The sequence below is a fragment of the Theropithecus gelada genome, chromosome 14, assembly GCF_003255815.1.
Source record: "Theropithecus gelada isolate Dixy chromosome 14, Tgel_1.0, whole genome shotgun sequence".
Taxonomy (NCBI): Eukaryota; Metazoa; Chordata; class Mammalia; order Primates; family Cercopithecidae; genus Theropithecus; species Theropithecus gelada.
The window spans coordinates 14,447,411-14,469,322 of NC_037682.1; the positions used below are offsets into that span (position 1 = coordinate 14,447,411).

The window sequence follows — 21,912 nt, forward strand, 5'->3', positions numbered from 1 at the left end:
GGAGCTGACGAGGGGACTGGACTCACTGCCTGGTCTTCCATTCTATTCTATATCCAAGTCTAACAACTTACACAAAGAGAACTGGAAAGGGAACCTTTAGTAACAAACAGCACAGGGGCATGCAAGTTTTGGGGAAGGCTCATCCCTTCTCCAGATCTCAACACCTACTTTACTGACTGGGAATCCCCAGTTTGGGAAGAGGTTGAAGCAGGCACAGGACAGAGTAGCATGGTTGACTATCTATACTAAGAAAAATAAAGTCAAATGGAACGAGACACCAAGATGGCCACACAGTGAGAAATGTGATTCTATTCAATAGCTAGCTTCATTGTTTGACCATCTTTAAGATCTACAGCTTTAAGCTTCTGAAAATGGAATATTGGCCATAATTGCTCCCATTGTTTCCCTTGTTTTTGATGACCTTGACAGTACTGAAGAGTCCTTGTCAATTATTGTATAGAACAGGGGTCCCCAACCACCAGGCCATGAACTGTTACCAGCTCTTGGCCTGTTAGAAACCAGGTCACACAGCAGGAGGTGAGTGGGGGGCAAGCAAGTGAGAGAAGCATCCTTTGTATCTACAGCCGCTCCTCATTGCTGGCATTACCGCCTGAGCTCCACCTCCTGTCAGATCAGTGGGGACATTAGATTCTTACAGGAGTGAGAACACTACTATGAACTCTGCATGCGAGGGATCTAGGTTGCATGCTCTTTATGACTCTAATGCCTGATGATCTGTCACTGTCTCCCATCACCCCAGATGGGACCATCTAGTTGCAGGAAAACAAGCCCTGGGCTACCAGTGATTCTACATTATGGTGAGTTGTATAATTATTTCATTATATATTACATGTAATAGTAATGAAGTGCACGATATATGTAATGCACATGAAACATCCCAAAACCATCACCACCACCTTCATTTGTGGAAAAATTATCCTCTGCGAAACCAGCCCATAATGCCAAAAAGGTTGGGGACTGCTGTTATACAACGTTCTTCAATTTGGCTGGTCCTGATGATTTTCTCATGGTTAGACAGGGGTTTCAGATATCTGGGAGAAAGAACGCAGAGGCCAAATGCCACTCTCATCACATCATATCAAAGGGTATGTCTTAGTCTGTTTTTGCACTGCTGATAAAGACATACCAGAGACTGGGTACTTATAAAGGAAGGCGGTTTAATTGACTCACAGTTCCACATGGCTGGGGAAACCTCACAATCATGGCAGAAGGCAAGGAGGAGTAAGTCATGTCTTGCATGGTGGCAGGGAAGAGAGAATGAGAACCAAGAAAGAGGGGAAACCCTTTATAAAACCATATGATCTTGTGAGACTTACTCACTACCATGAGAACAGTACGGGGGAAACCACCCTTATGATTCAATTATCTCCCACCAAATCCCTCCTACAACACATGGGAATTATGGGAGCTACAATTCAAGATGAGATTTGGGCGAGGACATAGTCAAACCATATTAGGGTACGTGCCATTAACATGATTGGTCACTGATGATGTTAACTTTGAACACCTGGCTGAGGTAGTCTGTCAGGTTTCTCCAGGATTTAAAAAAACTGTACTTTTTTGGAGAGAGGAGATAACCACTTATAACTCACACTTAGAGAGTTGGGGCTGGGTGTGGTGGTTTGTGCCTGTAGTTCCAGCAATTTGGGAGGCTAAGGCAAGAGATTGCTTGAGCCCAGGAGTTTGAGACCTGTCTGGGAAACATGGTGAAACCCTGTCTTTACTAAAAATACAACAATTAACTGGACATGGTGGCACCTGCATATAGTCGCAGCTACTTGTGGGGCTGAGGTGGGAGGATCGCCTGAGCCTAGGAGGTTGAGGCTGCAGTAAGCCGAGACGCACCACCGCCCTCCAGCCTGGGCAACAGAGTGAGACCATGTCTCAATTAAAAAAAAAAAGAAAAAGAATTGGAATCATGCTCCATGTCCTTGAGGGCAGAGAATCTACATACATTATTTGGAATTGTTCTGCATGCAAGACTTGTCTATTATCCTTCATTTATTTATTTATTTAATCATTTATTTATGATTGGGTTCATGGATATTTATTTTATACTTTGGAACATAATCCATGACTACTTTATGTATTTTGTTGTTCCAACTTTGGCTATGGGAAGTTCTTTCAGTTGACTCCTGTGCCCCTTTGACATACTTCCCCTGTTTTGCTTTTTAAACACTTCCTTGTTTTTTGGTGCTAAAAGATGTTCCAGGCTTATATTGTATATTCCCTGCCCCAGTCCTAAAATCAGTCATTTCTCCAAGAAATACTGCTGCCTTTGTTAAAAAATAATATTTATTAAGTGATTTGAAAATATAAATAAGGAACACAATACATGGTACCAACCAAAGAAAACAAAACAAAAACCTGACTTTCTACATTATTGATTATTTCCAGGTACAGCATTTATTCATGAATATAAAAAGTTAATTTAATTTTAATTAATTTATTTTCCCAGCTTTGATTACCTGGATGCTTTCTGGGAAACATGAGTCCGTAAGAAGATTCCACAGCTATATTGACTCCTACAATGGGACTAAAAGAGGTTAACCTTTGGCTTCTGCTGGGAAATAAGTTTCTATTCTTGCAATCCCATGCATGCAGGATGAGTCTGAAGTGTGACACATAAGTACTGAAAGGAGATATTGGATCTGAAGGGATCATTCAATGGCCTGATGACCAAATTGGATGATGGAGTTCTCATGGGATACGTAGTAGTCAGGAAACCCATGTTGGGTTCATCTGCAAATCGTGCCAACTTGACCTTCAAATTTTTTCAAACTTCTCACCATGACCACCATTACCATTCTAAGTCATGTCTCCATTCTTTCTCTCATGGGGCTATTGTAGTAGGCTCTGAATTGCTCCCCGGTTTTTGTCCTTACCCCTCTTCTGCTCCTCAAAGACCTTCAGATGTGTCACATCTTAATGTGAAAGCTAAAAGCTTTGCAGCAGTCCACAAAGTTGCGATGACCTGGCCCCATGACCCTACCATCTCTCTGAACTCAATTACAGGCACTTCCTCTCTCTTACTTGCTTCTTCTCACTTAGTCCCAAGGGCCTCCTTGCTGTTTCTTGGACCTTGTGTACACATCCCCATCTCAGGGCCTTTGCATATCTGATTTGTGAACTGAGATTTGTATACAGACACACAAATTTTGCTATTTCAACAATTTTAAGATATCTAGGATCTACCTTCAGAAATGGGTGAAAAAAAAAAGACAAAAGAATAACTCCCAGCAGCTGTAATAGCACATTAAATAAACAAATAAAAACCAACTTGATATATTGCATAATGTTTTCCATTTTATTATTCCAGCTTTTTGAATAAGTATGTACAGTCTGAAGCGGCTTCCAAGATTTCAGTCCTTTTTAGGAAGTCATGTCTTCAGAGAGTAAAAATGAATTATTTTCTTAACAATACCTTCCAATGATTTGAATACCAGAAATGAGTGAGAGGTGATAGTCCTTCACTGAATGTTTTAATTCAGTAATTTTCAGTAGTGTTTATTATATTATACTTGTGCCAGGTGTTGGGGATATGACAATAAATAAAGCATAATCCTACTGGGGGAGATTGGGAGAAAGAGAATAGGGAATTGAAACAAGGTCCCAAGTTCTGTGCTACAGCCAAGCAGAGGCTACTGAGGGAATGTCCTGGAGTGGGGGCCAGCAGACCTGGGATTCAGGGGAAGATCAAGTTAGAACTATGTTCAAGGTTACAGAGGTCACAATATGTGAGGTCATGTTCTAACTCAAGCTGTGCTGATCCAAGAACTTGCTCTCAGCTACCAGTAGGTGGGCTTTAGATTAAAAAACCTAGCAGTGATATTTATTTGGTTCATATTATAGGATTGGAGGAGGAACTTAACTTGGATGTGATTTCTTTAATTAGGATATGATGACTCCATGAAAGATCTTACAGATTCCTAATGCCCAAGCTGCATCATATTTCTAATGTGTGTCTCAGCTCCATCCCTGGCAGTAGTACAAGATTGTAGTGGAAATGTCTGAGTGTATTTTGATTTCATTTCCTTTAGTTTTTCCAAGGCTGTATTGCAAAAACAATATACACCTCTCCCGCTAACAATTTTATCTCTCTACTTTCTCCTGTGACACAGAACCAATCTTTTTTACATTATTATGACCTGCTAATCAGCATGTTTGAAAGTCATGTGTTTCTTATTAGACCAAAAAATAATTAGAAATCAATTAGTGAGTAGAATGTATTTCTTGGGCAAGCATTTTCAAAAGTGGTGAGAAGGAGGGAAGTACTGGTCTATTTCCTATCAGAAGGTCAGAGTCTTCTCTTCAGTCTCCTCATGGCTGACTTCATCTCATGGTTTCTCAGAGTGTAGATCAAGGGGTTGAGCATAGGGGAGATGATAGTGAAGGTGACAGAGATGGCGGTGTCTGTGGGGAGGGCAGTGAAGGGCCGGGCATAGACATAGATGCAGGGCACGAAATGCAGGGTCACCACAGTGATGTGGGAGGTGCAGGTAGAGATGGCTTTTCTCCTGCCCTCTCCTGCCTGAGACTTGAGTAATGATAATATGACCATGTAGGACACCAGGAGCAGGAGAAACCACAGTGTGGTGAGCAGTCCATTGTTGGAAATCATTAGTAGCTCAAGTACAAAAATGTCTGTACAGGCCAGTTTGAGGACCTGGGGGACATCACAGTAGAAACTGTCAAGAACTTCGGGTCCACAGAAAGGGAGTGGGAGCAACAGGGAAATCTGCACGATGGAGTGGACAAAGCCCCCCACCCAGGCAGCCACTATGAGCCCAATGCAACGGTCTCTACTCATGATGGTCGCATAATGCAGGGGCTTGGAGATGGCCACATATCGATCCAGTGCCATCACTGACAGAGAAAATACATCCACCCCTCCAATAAGGTGGAAGAGAAACATCTGAGTGAAGCAACCATTGAAGGAGATGGTCTTTCTCTCAGACAGAAGGTCCACCAGAACCTTGGGCGCTGTGACGGAGGAGAAGCAGATATCGGCAATAGATAAATTACGGAGCAAAAAATACATGGGCACGTGAAGGCGAGATTCACAGGTGACAGTAACCACGATGAGGAGGTTTCCCAGCAGAGTCGTCACATACACCAAGAGTAGAAAAAGAAATAGGACCAAGCTCGCTTCCCAATTCTGGGTCAGGCCAAGGAAAATAAATTCTTTTACCCTGGTGCAGTTTTTCATCTCCATTGAATCATCCTCTTTATTCTCTTTGGTTTTAAACCATGTCATATGAAAGCACTGGGATATTTATTTTGTTTTCTTCCTAAACACCTAGAATTTAGTGCAGAAACTTCCCATGTGGTTGTAGTTTTTGCAATTTGTTGCATTGTTCACGTTTTTCAGATTACAGTTAGTTTGGTGATAAAATCAAGTTATCATATGCAAAGTCATTCAATAATTCTTCTCCTATAGAACTCTTTTGGGAAAGAAAATATATTAAGTAGTGACATAGTGTATTTTAAAATGTCAATTACCCAAGTTTAATTTGATGTTTTTGGTACAAAACTCCCAATGTAATAAATCTTTCCTCTCTTTATTCTGCTTTAAGGAAATCTTTTCATCTCTTCTTGTCACTTACATTGCTTTGGAGGTCAAAAGTTCTGGCTTTCTCAAAAGACAGAAGTGAAAGTACTAGTTTTTTTTTTTATGTTGTGGCTGCTCCTAGTTTATGGTCACTATTATTATTATCAGTTATTTTTTTGCCCTGTACAGGAATACATTTTGATAGGAACCAACAGAAGTTTTGAAAATCTGAAAGGTGATTTATTTTTTTCCCCAAAGGAAGAATTTCCCTGCTGAGAGAGGCAGTGGGATGTAGTGAAGAGAGCTCTGGACTGGGGAGATTGGAGCACTGGTTTCACTTGGTCCTTATTCTGCCATCAACTAGCTGAATGACTCGGGCTCTGACTTCTCCACTCTGCCTTGTGTCAGATGGATTCTGCGTGTGTAATATCAGTTGGAGTCAGCAGGGAGGAGTAGCAATCTGAGTCAAGGGAAAGATTCACTTGAGAGAAGACAAGATTGAGTGAGGCAACATAAGGAGACCCTATCACTACAAAAAATAAAAAATTAGCCATGTGTGGTGGCACACACCTGTGGTCCCAGCTACTTAGGAAGCTGAAGTAGGAGGATCACTTGAGCCCCGGAAGTCCAGGCTGCAGTGAGCCATGATTGCACCCTGTGCTCCAGCCTGGGTGACAGAGTGAGACCTTGTCTCAGAAAAGAGAAAAGTAGACTGAGTGAGGGTATAGACCCTGGGGTCTGAATGTTAATGCCCAATTTCAGGCTTTGTCGAAAGGTCTAACCTCCTGTCCTGTTTTTCCTTCCCCTTTCCTTCTTCACCAACAGTAGATCCTGTTTTCACCAACTGTATGTGGCTGGGAGAAAATCAGCTGGAGAGCCTTGATGTCCCTGAAATCTCCATACCCCAAGAGTTAACGTGCCTTGTGAATTATTCTTTTATGTATTCCTATAAGGAAGGTTTCTTAAAAAAATTTCTCCCCGCAGATAAAGAAATGATCTTCAGAAAGGTGGGCTCATTTTCTCAAACTCACAGCAGTAGTAAGTGGTGGAGCTGAACTTCGGATGTGATTCTGTTTACCTTCAAAGCTTACAACATGACGTGTGTTGCAACATATGATCATTGTTTAAGCATTCAGTTGATCAGTTATTTTTTTCCATTTACTTTAGGGTAAAGGTGGCACAAAAACAGTCTCAGAAGCACTGTTTAAAAAAATTATAAAATTTTCAGGTGAGTTTGGATCAGCATAGGTTCAGCCCAATATTCCACACCTCTGCAGCACCTCCGATAAGACTGTGCGGCAGAAATCAATGTCATTGAAATGGAACCTGACTCTTTAATGTTGGATTTGATTACATTCCTGACCCTCCATGTATTAGGCCAGTGAGAAGGCTTTTGTTTAGCCAATGAATCCTTCAGTCCTTTGGCACACATTTTGTAATCCTTATGGTGTGGCTGGGATTCTGCTAGTACTAGCAGTATATATATGACCACAGCAAAGTTCTTACTCTGGAGCAATTTTCGCTCTGATGGAAAATATAAAAATGTAAGTGCATAACCACACATAGGAGATGATGCTGGTACCAATATAGTGCTGTGGAAGCACGGCAGCGCTCTAGCTGAGACTAGTGCGGGAAGCCTTCCTAGAGGAGGGGAAGTTTTCCTTCAATTTAGATGAATTTCCAGGAAACAAAAGCAAGATGTATCATGCAAAGAAAACAGCCTGTAAAATGTCAGTCAGTGGTGAAGATGATATGCTTGTACAGAGAACACTGGAAAATGCAGTGTGGTTGGCACAGAGGGAGGAAGTGTGGAATGGAAGGAGATTTTTATTAGTAACAGAAACCTCATTAATCAAAGATTTATTATTACATTCAATGGTGCCTAGGTATTGTTTGGTTTGTGAATGAATGGTTTAAGCCTACTGAGCTTCTTGTTCTCCTAATCAAGATAGGAAAGCCTGAAATGTTCATCCATGATGGGTAGGGACAATGTCCTTTGACTTCTCCTTCTTTTTTTTTTTTATTTTTTATTTTGAGACGGAGTCTGGCTGTGTTGCCCAGACTGGAGTGCAGTGGCGCGATCCACCTGCCGGGTTCACATCATTCTCCTGCCTCAGCCTCCCAAGTAGCTGGGACTACAGGGGTCTGCCACCACGCCCGGCTAATTTTCTGTATTTTGAGTAGAGATGGGGTTTCATTGTGTTAGCCAGGATGGTCTCGATCTCCTGACCTCGTGATCCGCCCGCCTTGGCATCCCAAAGTGCTGGGATTACAGGCGTGAGCCACCGTGCCCGGTCCTTTTGACTTCTTTACTCCTCAACTCTGATCCATGCACTTCTAGTATTACATGGAGTGCATGTTCTGGAAAGTGGTGATGAAAGGTTATAGATCTTGCTTGAGTGTTGGGGTGAGAAAAAGACAGTGACCCCCTTCTGGGAGGCAGCTGATACTATACCGTCACGCTTTCTTCTGCTCTATCCCTCTTTGGATCAAAGCTTAGAGGGTGGAGGGATCACACAGCAATGAGAGACATTGTCATCTTTAGAATAATGCCTACGTTTATCAGCTGTCATTGGTCATTTGAAATAAATTTTGTAATTGTTATTACTCGCGCCACCTTATACATAGCCTGTGGACATTTATCATAATCTTCAAATTATACAAATAAGTTGGGCTACATTTCTAAAGTGTTTACAGACCAACAGAAATGGAAAATTTATGCAAATAAGTGAACATGATACATGATACAAAGTGAGATGTGTTGTAAGAGATTTGGGTGGCACAGCACATATGGTAGGAGATATGATCATTTCTGGCAGTAACGAAATCCATTATTTGAGTCATTTGTATATGTGAAGTGGTATAAAAACGTGATTTATGTAATTCTCACCACCACCTGTTAGGTAAGTCTGCACTAGTGTAAATCTTGTCTTTCATATGGAATATAGCATGAACCTTTGTTGGGTGAAGAAAGGCCGTGTGAAATGGAAGGTAAGGAAACAGAATAGAAGACACAATATTTTATTTTTTCCCAAAGTTCAGTCGTTATAGGTTGAAACTTTGTATTGGGAAAGCATGTGAAAAAGTCTTTCTGAAGGTAAGCATTTGGCAGAAAGCGGTCTGGAAACCCTTTTTGCATTGACCTTAGGCTGAGGTGGCCTCACACATAAGCAATTCAAAGGGTCACAGCGAACGCATGATGCCTCCTCTCACACCAAATGGATCACGTTTCCAGCATCTCTCTTAACACAATATCAATTTTTCCAATATTTAACACCCACCTTTGTTGTTTCTGTCATTGAGATGATTAAGTCTGAAGCACTTGGTATACCTGGAAAATATTCAAAGTAAAATTAGTCATACATAATCAATAACAACGTCTCAATTTCATTAGGCATAACCTTAATCCTACCTAGAAGTTTGTCTCTACCTAGTTCATTTGATCCCAAAACTCCAACTACAAATTGGATGCTATTAGGTACAGTGCATAACAGAAGACTACTGACATTGATTCTTGAAAATCTTGCCTAAAGGTTAAGCCCTTTGCAATGCTAAATATCTCAGTGTCTTTGCTCCACTTTTGGAGAGAAAAGTCAGACTCAAAGAATCACACCTATAAAAGTTCTTCCATTGTGTCCTTGACTTATGTTCAAACCTCTGAGGCTTATGCTTAATTTATGAATTGGAAAGAGAATGTTACTGGACAACAGAGAAGTCAAGTGGCTGATTTTGCTGTTGGTGATGGAGTTTCAATGGGAGTTATTAAAGTGTTGCCAGAGCATACCATGTGTACGTAGACACATCTGGGTACATTTTGGTTGGTGTCCAAATTCTCTAGAGGCAATAGAGGAAACCTATCTCCTTAACCACAGTTTAATAAGAACTTTGTTAATACATGCCAAATGCTATGCCAGAGAGGCTTTGAGTCCAATTTTCACAGCTTGCAAGGCTCAGAGGACATCATCTACCGGTGGGTTCCAATTAAATTGCCAAAAACCTGGGAGAACTGGACCTCAAGTAATTTGTTACCAGTCCAGTTTCTAATTAAACTCAGAATAAATATAGCCTCATGATGCCTTTTTTTGTTTTATACACACACACACACACACACACACACACACACACACACACACACACACTTACTGTCCATCTCATTTGAGTATGACCATGATGTTTTAATAACTGCCCATATAAACATACACAACTTAAGTGATATTTGGGGAATATACATTTTCCTGTTTCCAACACTACTTATGTGGACTCTTTCAATTGGGAGACAGATGGGTCAGTGCAAGATAATAAAACTGTTCACATAAATGCAATAATTATTTTAGCCTAACTCAATTTGTTGAAAGGTTTGATTTTCCATAGAATCCACCTCCACTCTTTCCAGAATGACAATGAGTTTGAACTTGTGTTTTATTACATTAAACTAGTCTACAAAGAACAGCATGAGACTGAACATGCATGTTGAGATAGAAAATGCTTGTTTTTTTTTTTTTTTTTTTTTTCTTACCTTTTTCTGGGTCTCACTAACATGGTTCTGGAGTAGCAGACTGAATGGACGTTTGTCTCCATCCTCTTCTGTCTCAGTCATCAATGTCTGACTTGAGTCAGAAGCAGCAGATACAAGGAAAGGAAGAGAATCAATTAATAAAAAGAACAAGAATGTACTTTACCTACAAGCTTTATGGTGAATTGTGTTACATGTGTGGAGACTCCTGATTCAGACGTATTAAACAGGCAATGAGTCTGAGAGTGGTTGATGCTTTTCGATGAAGGTGAGGAGAATAATGAATTGGATCCAGACAAATGTGAATCTGTTTTGGAATTTTAGTACTGGGGAATAGAACTTTAAGATTTTAAATTTAACTGGAAACAAGAATTAATATGTGAATAGGATGCAGTAATGGCATTCATGTGACACAGGGACTTAGTGATTATATAAGCTCTCTGGCGTCTGTGATTTATATCAAATACACAGAAAAGTGTAAAAACCTGTTTACACCACAATTACTTCTCAAGAGTCTATTTTATAACCAAGGAACTGAAAGTACAGCAGTGAATAAAACAGACCCAAATCCTGTCCTCATGGAGCTACTATTCTAGTGGGATAGCCCAGGCAATAAATAAAGTAAATTAGTCAAATGTATAGAGTATGTTGGTGGTAAACAGAATAAAAACCACTAGGTAGGCAGTGAGATAGGTGGGAATGGATAGGAACTGAGTTTTATACAAGCGTATTAAGGAGAGAGGCACCATGTTTTTGGAACATCAAAAAGACCAGTGCTTAGCAGATGATGTCAAGATTATACAGAATGAGTAGTCCATTATGAGAATTTTATTTTTATTCTGAGTGAAATTGGAGGGTTTAAATAGGGCACTGACATAATCATACAGGATCATTCTTGCAGCTGTATGAAAGACTGAAGTTTGCACTATAGCCTGGGCAACAAGAGCGAAACTCCGTCTCAAAAAAAAAAAAAAAGACTGACAAGCAATGGAAACATATACACCTCCCACCAATATATATAGATAGAGAGAACAGAATATATAACAAGATATATATATTAGAACAGAAATAATTTTTAAAAGTATAATAGTCAAGAAAATAAATATATATATTCAAAAAATTTCATTTCTGTTCTAAAAAATCAATTTTATAGAGTTATAATATAGAGAAACTCTTTTGTGTTTGGCTTTTTAAAAAGAGTTTTTGAGATTCATCTGTTTTCTTGAATGTGTTAATTACCCCTAATTATTGTGAATGGTATTCCATTGAATAGATATATCACAATTCATTTGTCCAGTTAACTGTTGATGGGCATTTGAGTTGTTTCTCATTTCTGGCTATTATGAATAAATCTACTCTAAACACACTTGTTCAAGTCTTGTGGACATAGGTTTTTATTTCTCTTCGGTAAATACCTGGAGGTGTTAGGGCACTATATGGTAATGCATGTTCAACTTTATAAGAAACTGCCCAACTGTTTTGAAAAGTGATTGCAGCAATTGACAGATCTACCAGCAGTGTTGCAGTTGCTTCATGTTCTTCCCAATATTTGATATTGTTAGCATCATGAATTTTCATTATTCTCATGGGTATGTGGTAGTATCTCATTGTGGTGTTTTTCTTTTTTCTGACAGGGTCTCACTCTGTCGCTTGGGCTGGAGTGCAGTGGCGTGATTTTGGCTCACTGCAACCTCCAACTCCCTGGCTAAAATGATCCTCCCAACACAGCTTCCCAAGCAGCTGGGACTACCGGCACATACCACTATGCCCGACTAATTTTTGTATTTTTTTGTAGAGACAGGGTTTCGCCATATTGCCTAGGCTGGTCTTGAACTCCTGGACTCAAGTGATATGCCTGCCTAGACCTCCCAAAGTGTTGGGATTACAGGCGTGAACCACTGCACCTGGCCATGGTGTTAATTTTTATTTTCCTGACTACCAGTGATGTTGCACATTTTTAATGTACTTTTCATATAGTTTATTTTGATTTTGTGTCTATTCAAATTTTTTCCTATATTAATTTGTCTTAATTTGAGTTTTAGGATATATTTTGGATACAAGTCCTTTATTAGAAATATGTATTGCAAATAAATCTGCCTAGTCTACAGCTTGTTTTAATTTTCTTGATATATTCTGAAGTACATACATTTTATTTATTGTTTTTCTGTCACTAAAACTCTTCCTTCCTTCCTTCCTTCCTTCCTTCCTTCCCTTTTTTTTTTTGATGGCGTTTCACTCTTGTCGCCCAGGCTGCAGTGCAGTGGCACTATCTTGGCTCACTGCAACCTCTGCCTTCCAGGTTCAATCGATTCTTCTGCCTCAGCTTCCCAAGTAGCAGGGATTATAGGCACACGCCACCACGACTGTCTAATTTTTTTTTTTTTTTTTTTTTGTATTTTTAGTAGAGACAGGGTTTTACCATGCTGGCCAGGCTGGTCTCGAACTCCTGACTTCAGGTGATCCACCTGCCTTGGCCTCCTAAAGTGCTGGGATTACAGGCTTGAGCCACCATGCCTGGCCCAAAAAAGGAGTTTAAACTTTATTTTTTAGGCAGTAAGAAACCATTAAAAAGCTAAAACTCATGTTTCTTTATTCATCAGTTTTTTTTCACTAATTGGGTGCTTATTATGTGTGCATTTCGTGCTGCTCTCTCTGTTGGCCTCTGGCTCTACCAATAAAGAGCCAACAAATACCTCTTTTTTTTTTTTTTCAGGAAGTGGACATAATTAGTTTGTAGCCGTCTATAACTTGCTGAAACTTAGAATTTTTGTTTTTTTGCATTAATTAATTCAACTGTATTTGGGTTTATTTCTGGGTTCTCCACTCTGTTCCACTGGTCTATGTGCTTATTTTTATACCAGTACCACACTGTTTTGGTGACTATGGCCTTATAGTATAGTTTGAAATCAGGTAGTGTGATGCCTCCAGATTTTGTTCTTTTTGCTTCGTCTGGCTTTGGGTATGCGGGCTCTTTTTAGATTCCATATGAATTTTAGAATTTTTTCCTAATTTTGTGAAGAATGATGGTGGTATTTTGATGGGGATTGCATTTGATTCGTAGATTGCTTTGGGCAATATGGTCATTTTCACTATGTTGATTCTACCCATCCATCAGCATGGGATGTGTTTCCAATTGTTTGTGTCATCTATGATTTCTTTCAGCAGTGTTTTGTAGTTTTGCCTGTAGAGGACTTTCAACTCCTTGGCTAAGTATATTCCCAAGAATTTTATTTTTTTTGTAGCTATTGTAAAAGGGGTTGAGTTCTTGATTTGATTCTCTGCTTGGTCATTGCTATTGTATAGAAGAGCTACTGATTTGTGTACATTAATCTTATATCTGTAAACTTTGCTGTTTCTTTTATCAGTTCTAGGAGTTTCTGGAGGAGTCTTTAGGGTTTTCAAGGTAAAAGATCATATTGTCAGCAAACAGTGGAAGTTTGACTTCCTCTTTACTGATTCAGATGCCCTTTATTTCTTTCTCTTGTCTGATTGCTCTGGCTGGGACTTCCAGTACTATGTTGAAGAGGAGTGGTGAGAGTGGGCATCCTTGTCTTGTTCCAGTTCTCAGAGGGAATGTTTTCAACTTTTCCCCGTTCAGTATTATGTTGGCTGTGGTTTGGTCATAGATCGCTATTATTACATTAAGGTATGTCCCTCATATGCTGACTTTGCTGAGAGTTTTAATCAGAAAGGGATGCTGGATTTTGTGAAATGTTTTTTTCTGTATCTGTTGAGATGATCATGTGGTTTTTGTTTTTAATTCTGTTTATGTGGTGCATCACATTTATTGAACTGTGTATGTTAAACCATCCCTGCATCCCTGGTATGAAATCCACTTGATCATGGTGGATTATCTTTTTGATATGTTGTTGGATTCGGTTAGCTAGTATTTTGTTAGGGATTTTAGTATCTATATTCATCAAGGATATCAGTCTGTAGTTTTCTTTTTTGGTTGTGTCCTTTCCTGGTTTTGGTATTAGGGTGATGCTGGCTTCATAGAATGAGGTAGGGAGGGTTCCTTCTTTGTCTATCTTGTGGAATACTGTCAAAAGGATTGGTACCAATTCTTCTTTGAATGCCTCGTAGAATTAAGTTGTGAATCTGTCTGGTCCTGGACTTTTTTTGTTGGTAATTTAAAAATTACCATTTCAATCTTGCTGCTTGTTACTGGTATTGGTCTGTTCAGGGTATCTAATTCTTCCTGATTTAAGCTAGGGGGTTGTATTTTTCCAGGAATTTACCCCTCTCTTCTAGGTTTTCTAGTTTATGTGCATAAAGGTGTTCATAGTAGCCTTGAATGATCTTTCGTATTTTGGTCGTGTCAGTTGTAATATCTCCTGTTTCGTTTCTTAGTGAGGTTATCTGGATTTTCTCTCTTCTTTTCCTGGTTAATCTTGCTAATGGTCTGTCAATTTTATTTATCTTTTCAAAGAACCAGTAACCTTTTGTTGCTTTTGGATCAATTAAAGAAAAATAAATTTCCTGTTAGGCTCAAGTGACATGTAGGAGACCACACAGCAAGGTAGTGGTGAAGTCAGTTTTTGAGTTTCAGCCCAACACATTTTCTATTCACGACACTTCAATATATATATATATTTTTCTGGAGTCTAACACCATAATTTCAATAATTTATAAAATTTATGATGGTGGCAGCATGACAAAAGTTAACTCAGGGGAAAATAGCCATACTCAGTGTAAGCATCTGCGTGAGTCATCTGGCACCATATTACAGATGGAAGGTCCTCAGTTCAGTGCACAGCTGGGAGGCATCGTGCTCTGGCTGTGGAAAAACAAGCTTTGGAAGGGTGATAACCTTAAAAAATCGTGTGGATAAACAAACCCAAAACACACGTTGCCTCTCACATGCTCCAGAGAATGTGACCCTTTGTTTCCTGAGTCTATTTCTTCCACGTGGGCACAGTGAACACCACAGCATGTACTAATGGGGACGGCATTTCATCCCAATGACATATACTGAGCTACCCACTTGGAAAGGCACCAGGACATTGTGCAAAGTTAACTCTCTTAGGATTCCACTTTCTTTACTTCTCTTGTTCTCTCTTCTCCATCCTCAGTTAAAGCCTCTCATCTATTGTTAGATTATTGCGGGAATTCCCTAACTGGTCTCCTTTTCTTTGTTCTACATTCCTCTTACCTCATTCTCTTTGTTGTTTCCAGAAATGTCTTTATATCCTAAATGAGACCATGTTATTTCTTTGTTTAATTTTTTAAATGGTGCCCTATTGCCTGAAAAATAAAGTTTAAACTCCTTTTTTTTGGATCAGGCGTAGTGGCCTAGGTGGGCAGATCACTTGAGGTCAGGAGTTCGAGACCAGCCTGGTCAACTTGGTGAAACCCAGTCTCTACTAAAAATACAAAAATTTGCTGGGCATGGCGGTGCGCACCTACAATCCCAGCTACTCAGGAGGCTGAGGCAGGAGAATTGCTTGAACCAGGGAGGTGGAGGTTGCAGTGAGTTGGGATCACACCACAGCACTGCAGCCTGGGTGACAGAGTGAGACTCTGTCTCAAAAAAACAAAACAAAACAAAACAAGAAAAGCACCAAAAAAGCCCCCAAACTCCTTTTTTTTTTTTTTTACATCCAAGACTTTTCTTCGTCTTGGATATTATCTGGTGCCTTGTTTCCTTTGATTCTGGTTTCAGTGGCTCAAATATTATGCAAATTGTTGTTTGCCTGTGCTTTTGGGTCTACGTTCCTGTTGCTCCCTCTGCCTACCATGTCCTTCCCATTCTCAGAATATCCCAACTATCTGCCTTGACCAATGCTGGTCTTTCAACATTCAGGTTCATGGTATACTCTTTTGAGCACATGTTCCTAACTCCCCTCACCCAGGTCCCTCCTTTGTGTCTCCGCCATTCTCTGCCCTGACACCTATCATGGTTTATAGCATCTAATTTCTTATATGTCCGTCTCTCCATAATTCAGTATAATTTTCCTATTAAGTCTCAAGTTCATCCTGTCTGCTCAATGTTTTATTTATCCTAATGTTGTTAAAGCCTCACCTAGTGTGGGGCACGTGTTAGATGCTTATTAATATTTTTTGTTTTAATGAATAAATCTAGTTGATAAATGCACATCGTGACTTATATGTCCTTGGCCTTTGAGTCTGAGTGAGTGAGAAGGATCTTGACAAACACAGGCTAATAAGCTACCTTGCTCATTTTTTTTTTTTTTTTTGAGATAGAGTTTCACTCTTGTCACCCAGGCTGGAGGGCAATGGCGTGATCTCAGCTCACTGCAACCTCTGCCTCCCGGGTTCAAGCAATTCTCCTGCCTCATCCTCCCGAGTACCCAAGGTTACGGGTGCACGCCACCACGCCCGGCTAATTTTTGTATTTTTAGTAGAGATGGGGTTTCACCATGTTGGCCAGGCTGGTCTCAAACTCCTGACTTCAGGTGATCCTCCCACCTTGGCCTCCCAAAGTGCTGGGATTACAGATGTGAGCCACTGTGCCCAGCCTATGTTGCTCATATCTTTGACTTGGTTTCAGGGATGCTAGGTAGAGATTCATGTTCTGATCCAGGCTATGAAAAGGTTCTGTGAGTTTGAGAAAACCGCTTTGCCTCTTGTGCCTCAGATCCTCAGTGGTGAAATGCCGCAGCGGTCTATGACAATGCAGTGTGGGATAATGTTAAGAGCTTTGGAGTAGGGCACGCCGGGGCTGGAATTCTGTCTCTTCCTACTTTGTTACCTTGGCAAGTCTTTTAGTTTTCTTTAGTTTACTCCTCTGGAAACTGGGAAGCATAACACTTTGTTAGGTAGCATAAGGAGTAAATGAAGTAGTGTTTGTAAAATACCCATCATTCAGTAGTAGGCATTTAGTTAACTTGGTTCCTTTCTGTTTCTCCTAAAACCGAATCTTTTTTAAAATTAATTAATTTATTTTTTATTATACTTTAAGTTCTAGGGTACACGTGCACAACATGCAGGTTTGTTACATATGTATACATGTGCCATGTTGGTGTGCTGCACCCATTAGCTCATCATTTACATTAGGTATATCTCCTAATGCTATCCCTCCCCCATCCCCCCACCCCATGACAGGCCCCGGTGTGTCATGTTCCCCTTCCTGCGTCCAAGTGTTCTCATTGTTCAATTCCCACCTTTGAGTGAGAACATGTTGTGTTTGGACTTCTGTTCTTGCAATAGCTAAAACTGAATCCTGCCTATCATGAAAGGTCATTTATGAAGACATTTGCGAAATGTAAAATGCTATTCTGTGAAAGGACAGCTTCTCTTTGAATCAGCTTGCTTAGTTTTGTTTCAGTGAACATGTGTGAATTGACTGAGTGGAACCAAGGCTTCAGCACTGGGTGAATGGTTTTGGGAATAAGGCTGTCTCTGAATCAAAGAGAAACGACACCCAGTGAGCCATGGGCAAAGTATGCATATGGAGCTGACTCTGAAACCTTCACAGTTGTTAAGGGAATTTGAGGTTAAGGTCATGTCTTTGTAAGTAAGCACCTATTTTATAGAAAGAGCTTCATGATCCTCATGGGCAAACCCTAAACTGAAACAAAATCTGCTCCTTTCTTTTTCTTATTTCATTTTATTTTACTTATTTATTTTTGGAGACAGAGTCTCATTCTGCTGCCCAGGCTGGAGTTCAGTGGTGTGATCTCTGCTCTTTGCAACCTCAGGCTCCCGGGTTCAAGCAATTCTCATGCCTCAGCCTCCTGAGTAGCTGGGACTACAGGGGTGCACCACCACGCTTGGCTAATTTTTTGTGTTTTTAGTAGAGATGGGATTTCACTATGTTGGCCAGGCTGGTCTTGAACACTCAACTGAATTCAGGCAATCTGCTCATCTCAGGTTCCCAAAGGATCACAGATGTGAGCCACCGCCTGGTCTATTCTTTCCATCAAATACAAACTGCCTTCTCTTTTGTTATGCTGACCCCATTGCTGTGGATCCTTTTTATGAAGATATTACTTATTTCCCAATATTTAACATCCATTTTTTTTGGTTTCCTGTTGCTAAAGTTTTCAACTATTTTTGCCATATCTTATACACTTGACGTGTTTTTCATGCTCATCATATTCATGCATAATCGATAATATCTCACACTCTGACAGTTCAATATTCTTACCTAAATCCTTCAGTGTCCAACTATGAATTTACACCATCTGAGACTGGGTAGCTGGGCCTCAGCATATACAATCATGGGGAAATATAGCGCTTGAAGGTAAAGTCCTTCTGAAAATAAATCATACCAGATTTCAATGTCTTCTCTTCAGCCTTCATGTTGGAAAGAGCCGACTAAGAGAGTTACATCATTGTTGGCTCTTCTCCTTGGCTCAAAATGTCCTTGCTATGTGCACTAATGTCTCAGGCTCAGGCCTAATATGAGAATTAGCAAAGGAAATTTTATTGGATGTGAGTGTGGAAATAGAATGGGCATCCTTCTGGTAGTGTCAGAGTTCCAGAGGGAGTTATTAAACAGTTTCCAAGTTATTACTGCAAGCAAATCCACACATATGCACACACACACACACACACAGACACACACAAGGATGCCCACATTTCTCTGCTTTCCAAATTCTTTCAAGGCCCCAGAACGCATGGACATGAATCTACCTCTTCTGTGATTCTCTGAGTTTTGGGGAAATATTGGTCTCTGGAAACATTTAATGTCATATAATCATTCATACTCAATGAGAGCCTGACATGTCCAAAGAGACAATTCATTTTCAGGGAAGCAACAAAACTTACTTATTACAGTGAGGTATGGCCCTTCAAAAGGCTTCAGTACACATAAATATATACAGTATATTTTTGGTATTGAATTTCCTCATAAAGGAGCAATTAGGAAAAACAGCTAATAAAGCTCCCTGAGGGGGCTAATAATTTTTTTGTGTGTGTGTGGAAACAAGGTCCTGCTGTGTTGTCCAAGCTGGTCTCCAACTCCTGGGTTCAAATGATCCTCCTGCCATGAGTAGCTGTGACTCTAGGCCCTTGGGGCTGCACGGTGAGCTGATGCAGGGTCTTGGCTCATTATCTCGGTCTTGTAGGACTCAGGGAGGATCACAGATGTATGTCAACTACTAGGATCTTCGTGAGGATCACAGATGTATGTCAACTACTAGGATCTTCGTGGCCAAATATTAATGCATTATAACAGTTCGGTACCTTGCAAAACTTTTTTCAATGTGTTGCAATTTCTTGAGCTTCCTTACTTCTCTTGGATAATTTTTGAATGACTGTTGAAGGCCGAAGGGTGGATTTGAGATGAGTATAGAGGAAGAAGGAGGATTCATTGTCTTTACATATCTACTGTCTTGGAATCCTTCCCTTGAGAGAGAGATGGATTCTAACACAGACCCAGTGGCTATTCCCAAATGACCCTGAATACAATGTGTTTCTTTTCTCTCCTGGAACAAAAAGTGGGCCAAGGGCCATGAAGGCATAAAATGTATTTATTAGACAGGTTTTGTTTTCTTGAACCACCATGATTTGTCTTGAATTGTCTACCCATACATAAACAAAAACTATGGTTTTATTCCAATCACAAAAGCCCCGAGGGTGAAATGTAAAGAGTGTATAAAGAAGAAAAGGAAGTTCAGGTTAACATAAAGAAATTGTCTCTGTGCATATATGTACCCAAACTGTACAAGCATCTTTTTAATTTCAGTTAGTAAATCAGTAGACTAGACCTGAGAACAGGAAATACTTGGTCCATGTATAAATTTGTCCATGTACATATTTGACTTACAATTTAAAATATTCTTCCCATTTTCACTAATTGGTGAAATATACTTAAAATTCTGTACTTAAAATATAAAATCAAGTGATTTTAATAATTGACTGGATATAGCAGAGTCACCACAGAAAGCATATATGAAATAAATGTGTCTATATTCTGCATATATGCACATTTAGGAAGAGAGGGATAGGTAATAGGGAAAGTTGATTGAATACCTGATTAATGCCAGGAGCAGTACTAACCTTCACAACTATCATCGTCACTGCATTGATCACATTTCATTCTTTTGACAACGTTGTGAGCAAGTAATGATATTTCCATATTACGGGTGCTAAAAGTGAGATAAGTGTTGGTATGAGTCACAGATAACACCAAAAAGCATTTAGGGTATTGCTTTCAACCTTATACTGCCTTCTTCTCCTGAGTCCACAAACTCAATAGCTCACATTGTTTAATCTCATTTCTTCTTTTTGTTTGTATACTCTCGCTAATAGAATCGAGTGGCTATGAAGATACACAATGAAGTGGTGGAAGAAGAGCTAGCTACCTGTTACTCTTAGGCTAGCATTTTGAGAAAACTAGATCAGATGGACTTCCACTCTCCATCTGACTGCTCACCCCCATTTTCTGCTCTCGGAAGGCCCAAGTCTCCTCTGCAGCCTCTGCATGGCTGACTTCATCTCTTGATTACTCAGGGAATAGATTAAGGGGTTCAGCATGGGGGTAATGACCGTGTTATTAATGGATATGGTTGTGTCCATGGGCAGCGTCATGAAGGGCCGGCAGTAGATGTAAACGCAAGGCACGAAGTGAAGAGTCACCACCAGGATGTGGGAAGTGCACGTGGAGAGGGCCTTGTTCCGCCCCTTCCCAGAGTGGGATCTCAGCATCACCAGAATGACAGTGTAGGAGCCCAGGAGCAGCAGGAATGAGAGCAGGGTCACCAGTCCATTGTTAGAGATCATGAGAAGCTCCAAAACAAAGGTGTCAGTGCAGGCCAGTTTTACCACCTGGGGCACATCACAGTAGAAGGCATCCAGCGTGTTGGGGCCACAGAAGGGGAGTGGAAGCATCAGAAATACCTGGACGATTGAATGCAAACCACCACCCACCCAAGATGCCACCACCAAGGCCACCCACACCTCTTTCCTCATCATGTTCACATAGTGCAGGGGCTTGGCAATTGCAAGGTATCTGTCATAGGCCATCACAGAGAGGAAAAATATATCTGCCCCACCAGCAAAGTGGAAGAAAAAGATCTGTGCCATGCAGCCATTGTAGGAGATGGTTTTCCTCTCTGATAAAAGATCCACCAGGAACTTGGGGACGGTGATAGATGAAAAAATGATGTCCAGGACTGATTTGTTCCGCAGGAGAAAGTACATAGGAGTGTGCAGGCGGGACTCACAGGTGACAGTGACCACAATGAGTGCATTTCCCAGGACGGTTGCTACATACACAGCAAAGAAGACCACAAACAAGAAAAACTCCAGCTCTCGGGAATGAGTAAGTTCCAGGAAGAAAAACTCCTTTACATTAGTGTGGTTGATCTGGTCCATGACGGGGATGACTGTCTTCCACGTCCTACCCTGGGCGAAGATATATTAGAACTTGGATTATGGTGACATGAGGTGGCAAAATCATTGATCACATACTGCTCTCAAGCATCGAGGTCATCATGACTACACAGAAAAACTGGGCCAGCCTTCCCTTTGTGGTCTGGAAATTCTTCTTTCATATGGTTCTTCTTTCTTATTGTAAATATCCTGGGTTGACAGGGAAAAACCATCATATGTCTGTATCCTCACTCTGACCAGAGAGAGATGGATGGACTGTGGCCATTCGCCTATGCTTTACCAAGGGCTTTCACCTGCAATAGCTCATCTTGATTTCGATTCTCATGAAGTTTCTGAAGAGTTTTTAGAACGATTATCTACATTTTATATATGGGGAAACTGAAGCTTTAGAGCAGTTAATGACTTACTCACATCTGCATAGTTGCAAAATTAGTGAATTGTAAATTGAGGATTCAAATCCAAATCATTCTCCTGACTTGAGAGATTCCCTCCTTGACCAAATGTTGCTTAGGCTCCTCTGAGC

At 40.4% G+C, this 21,912-nt stretch overlaps 2 protein-coding genes across 2 annotated transcripts; both read right to left on the minus strand.

Annotated features, from left to right (window-relative positions):
* Positions 1 to 4,318: 4,318 nt before the first annotated feature.
* LOC112607001 (olfactory receptor 4D10) lies at positions 4,319 to 5,236 on the minus strand. Its single transcript, XM_025357995.1, has one exon. It carries the CDS (start codon positions 5,234 to 5,236, stop codon positions 4,319 to 4,321), a length of 918 nt encoding a protein of 305 aa, XP_025213780.1.
* Positions 5,237 to 20,346: 15,110 nt separating this feature from the next.
* LOC112606943 (olfactory receptor 4D6) lies at positions 20,347 to 21,386 on the minus strand. Its single transcript, XM_025357921.1, has one exon. It carries the CDS (start codon positions 21,369 to 21,371, stop codon positions 20,427 to 20,429), a length of 945 nt encoding a protein of 314 aa, XP_025213706.1. The 5' UTR covers positions 21,372 to 21,386; the 3' UTR covers positions 20,347 to 20,426.
* Positions 21,387 to 21,912: the final 526 nt, after the last annotated feature.

What these genes read in the sequence shown, in the direction of transcription:
- LOC112607001 (XM_025357995.1), bottom strand. Translation starts at nt 5,236, where the DNA reads ATGGAGATGAAAAACTGCACCAGGGTAAAAGAATTTATTTTCCTTGGC.
- LOC112606943 (XM_025357921.1), bottom strand. Translation starts at nt 21,371, where the DNA reads ATGGACCAGATCAACCACACTAATGTAAAGGAGTTTTTCTTCCTGGAA.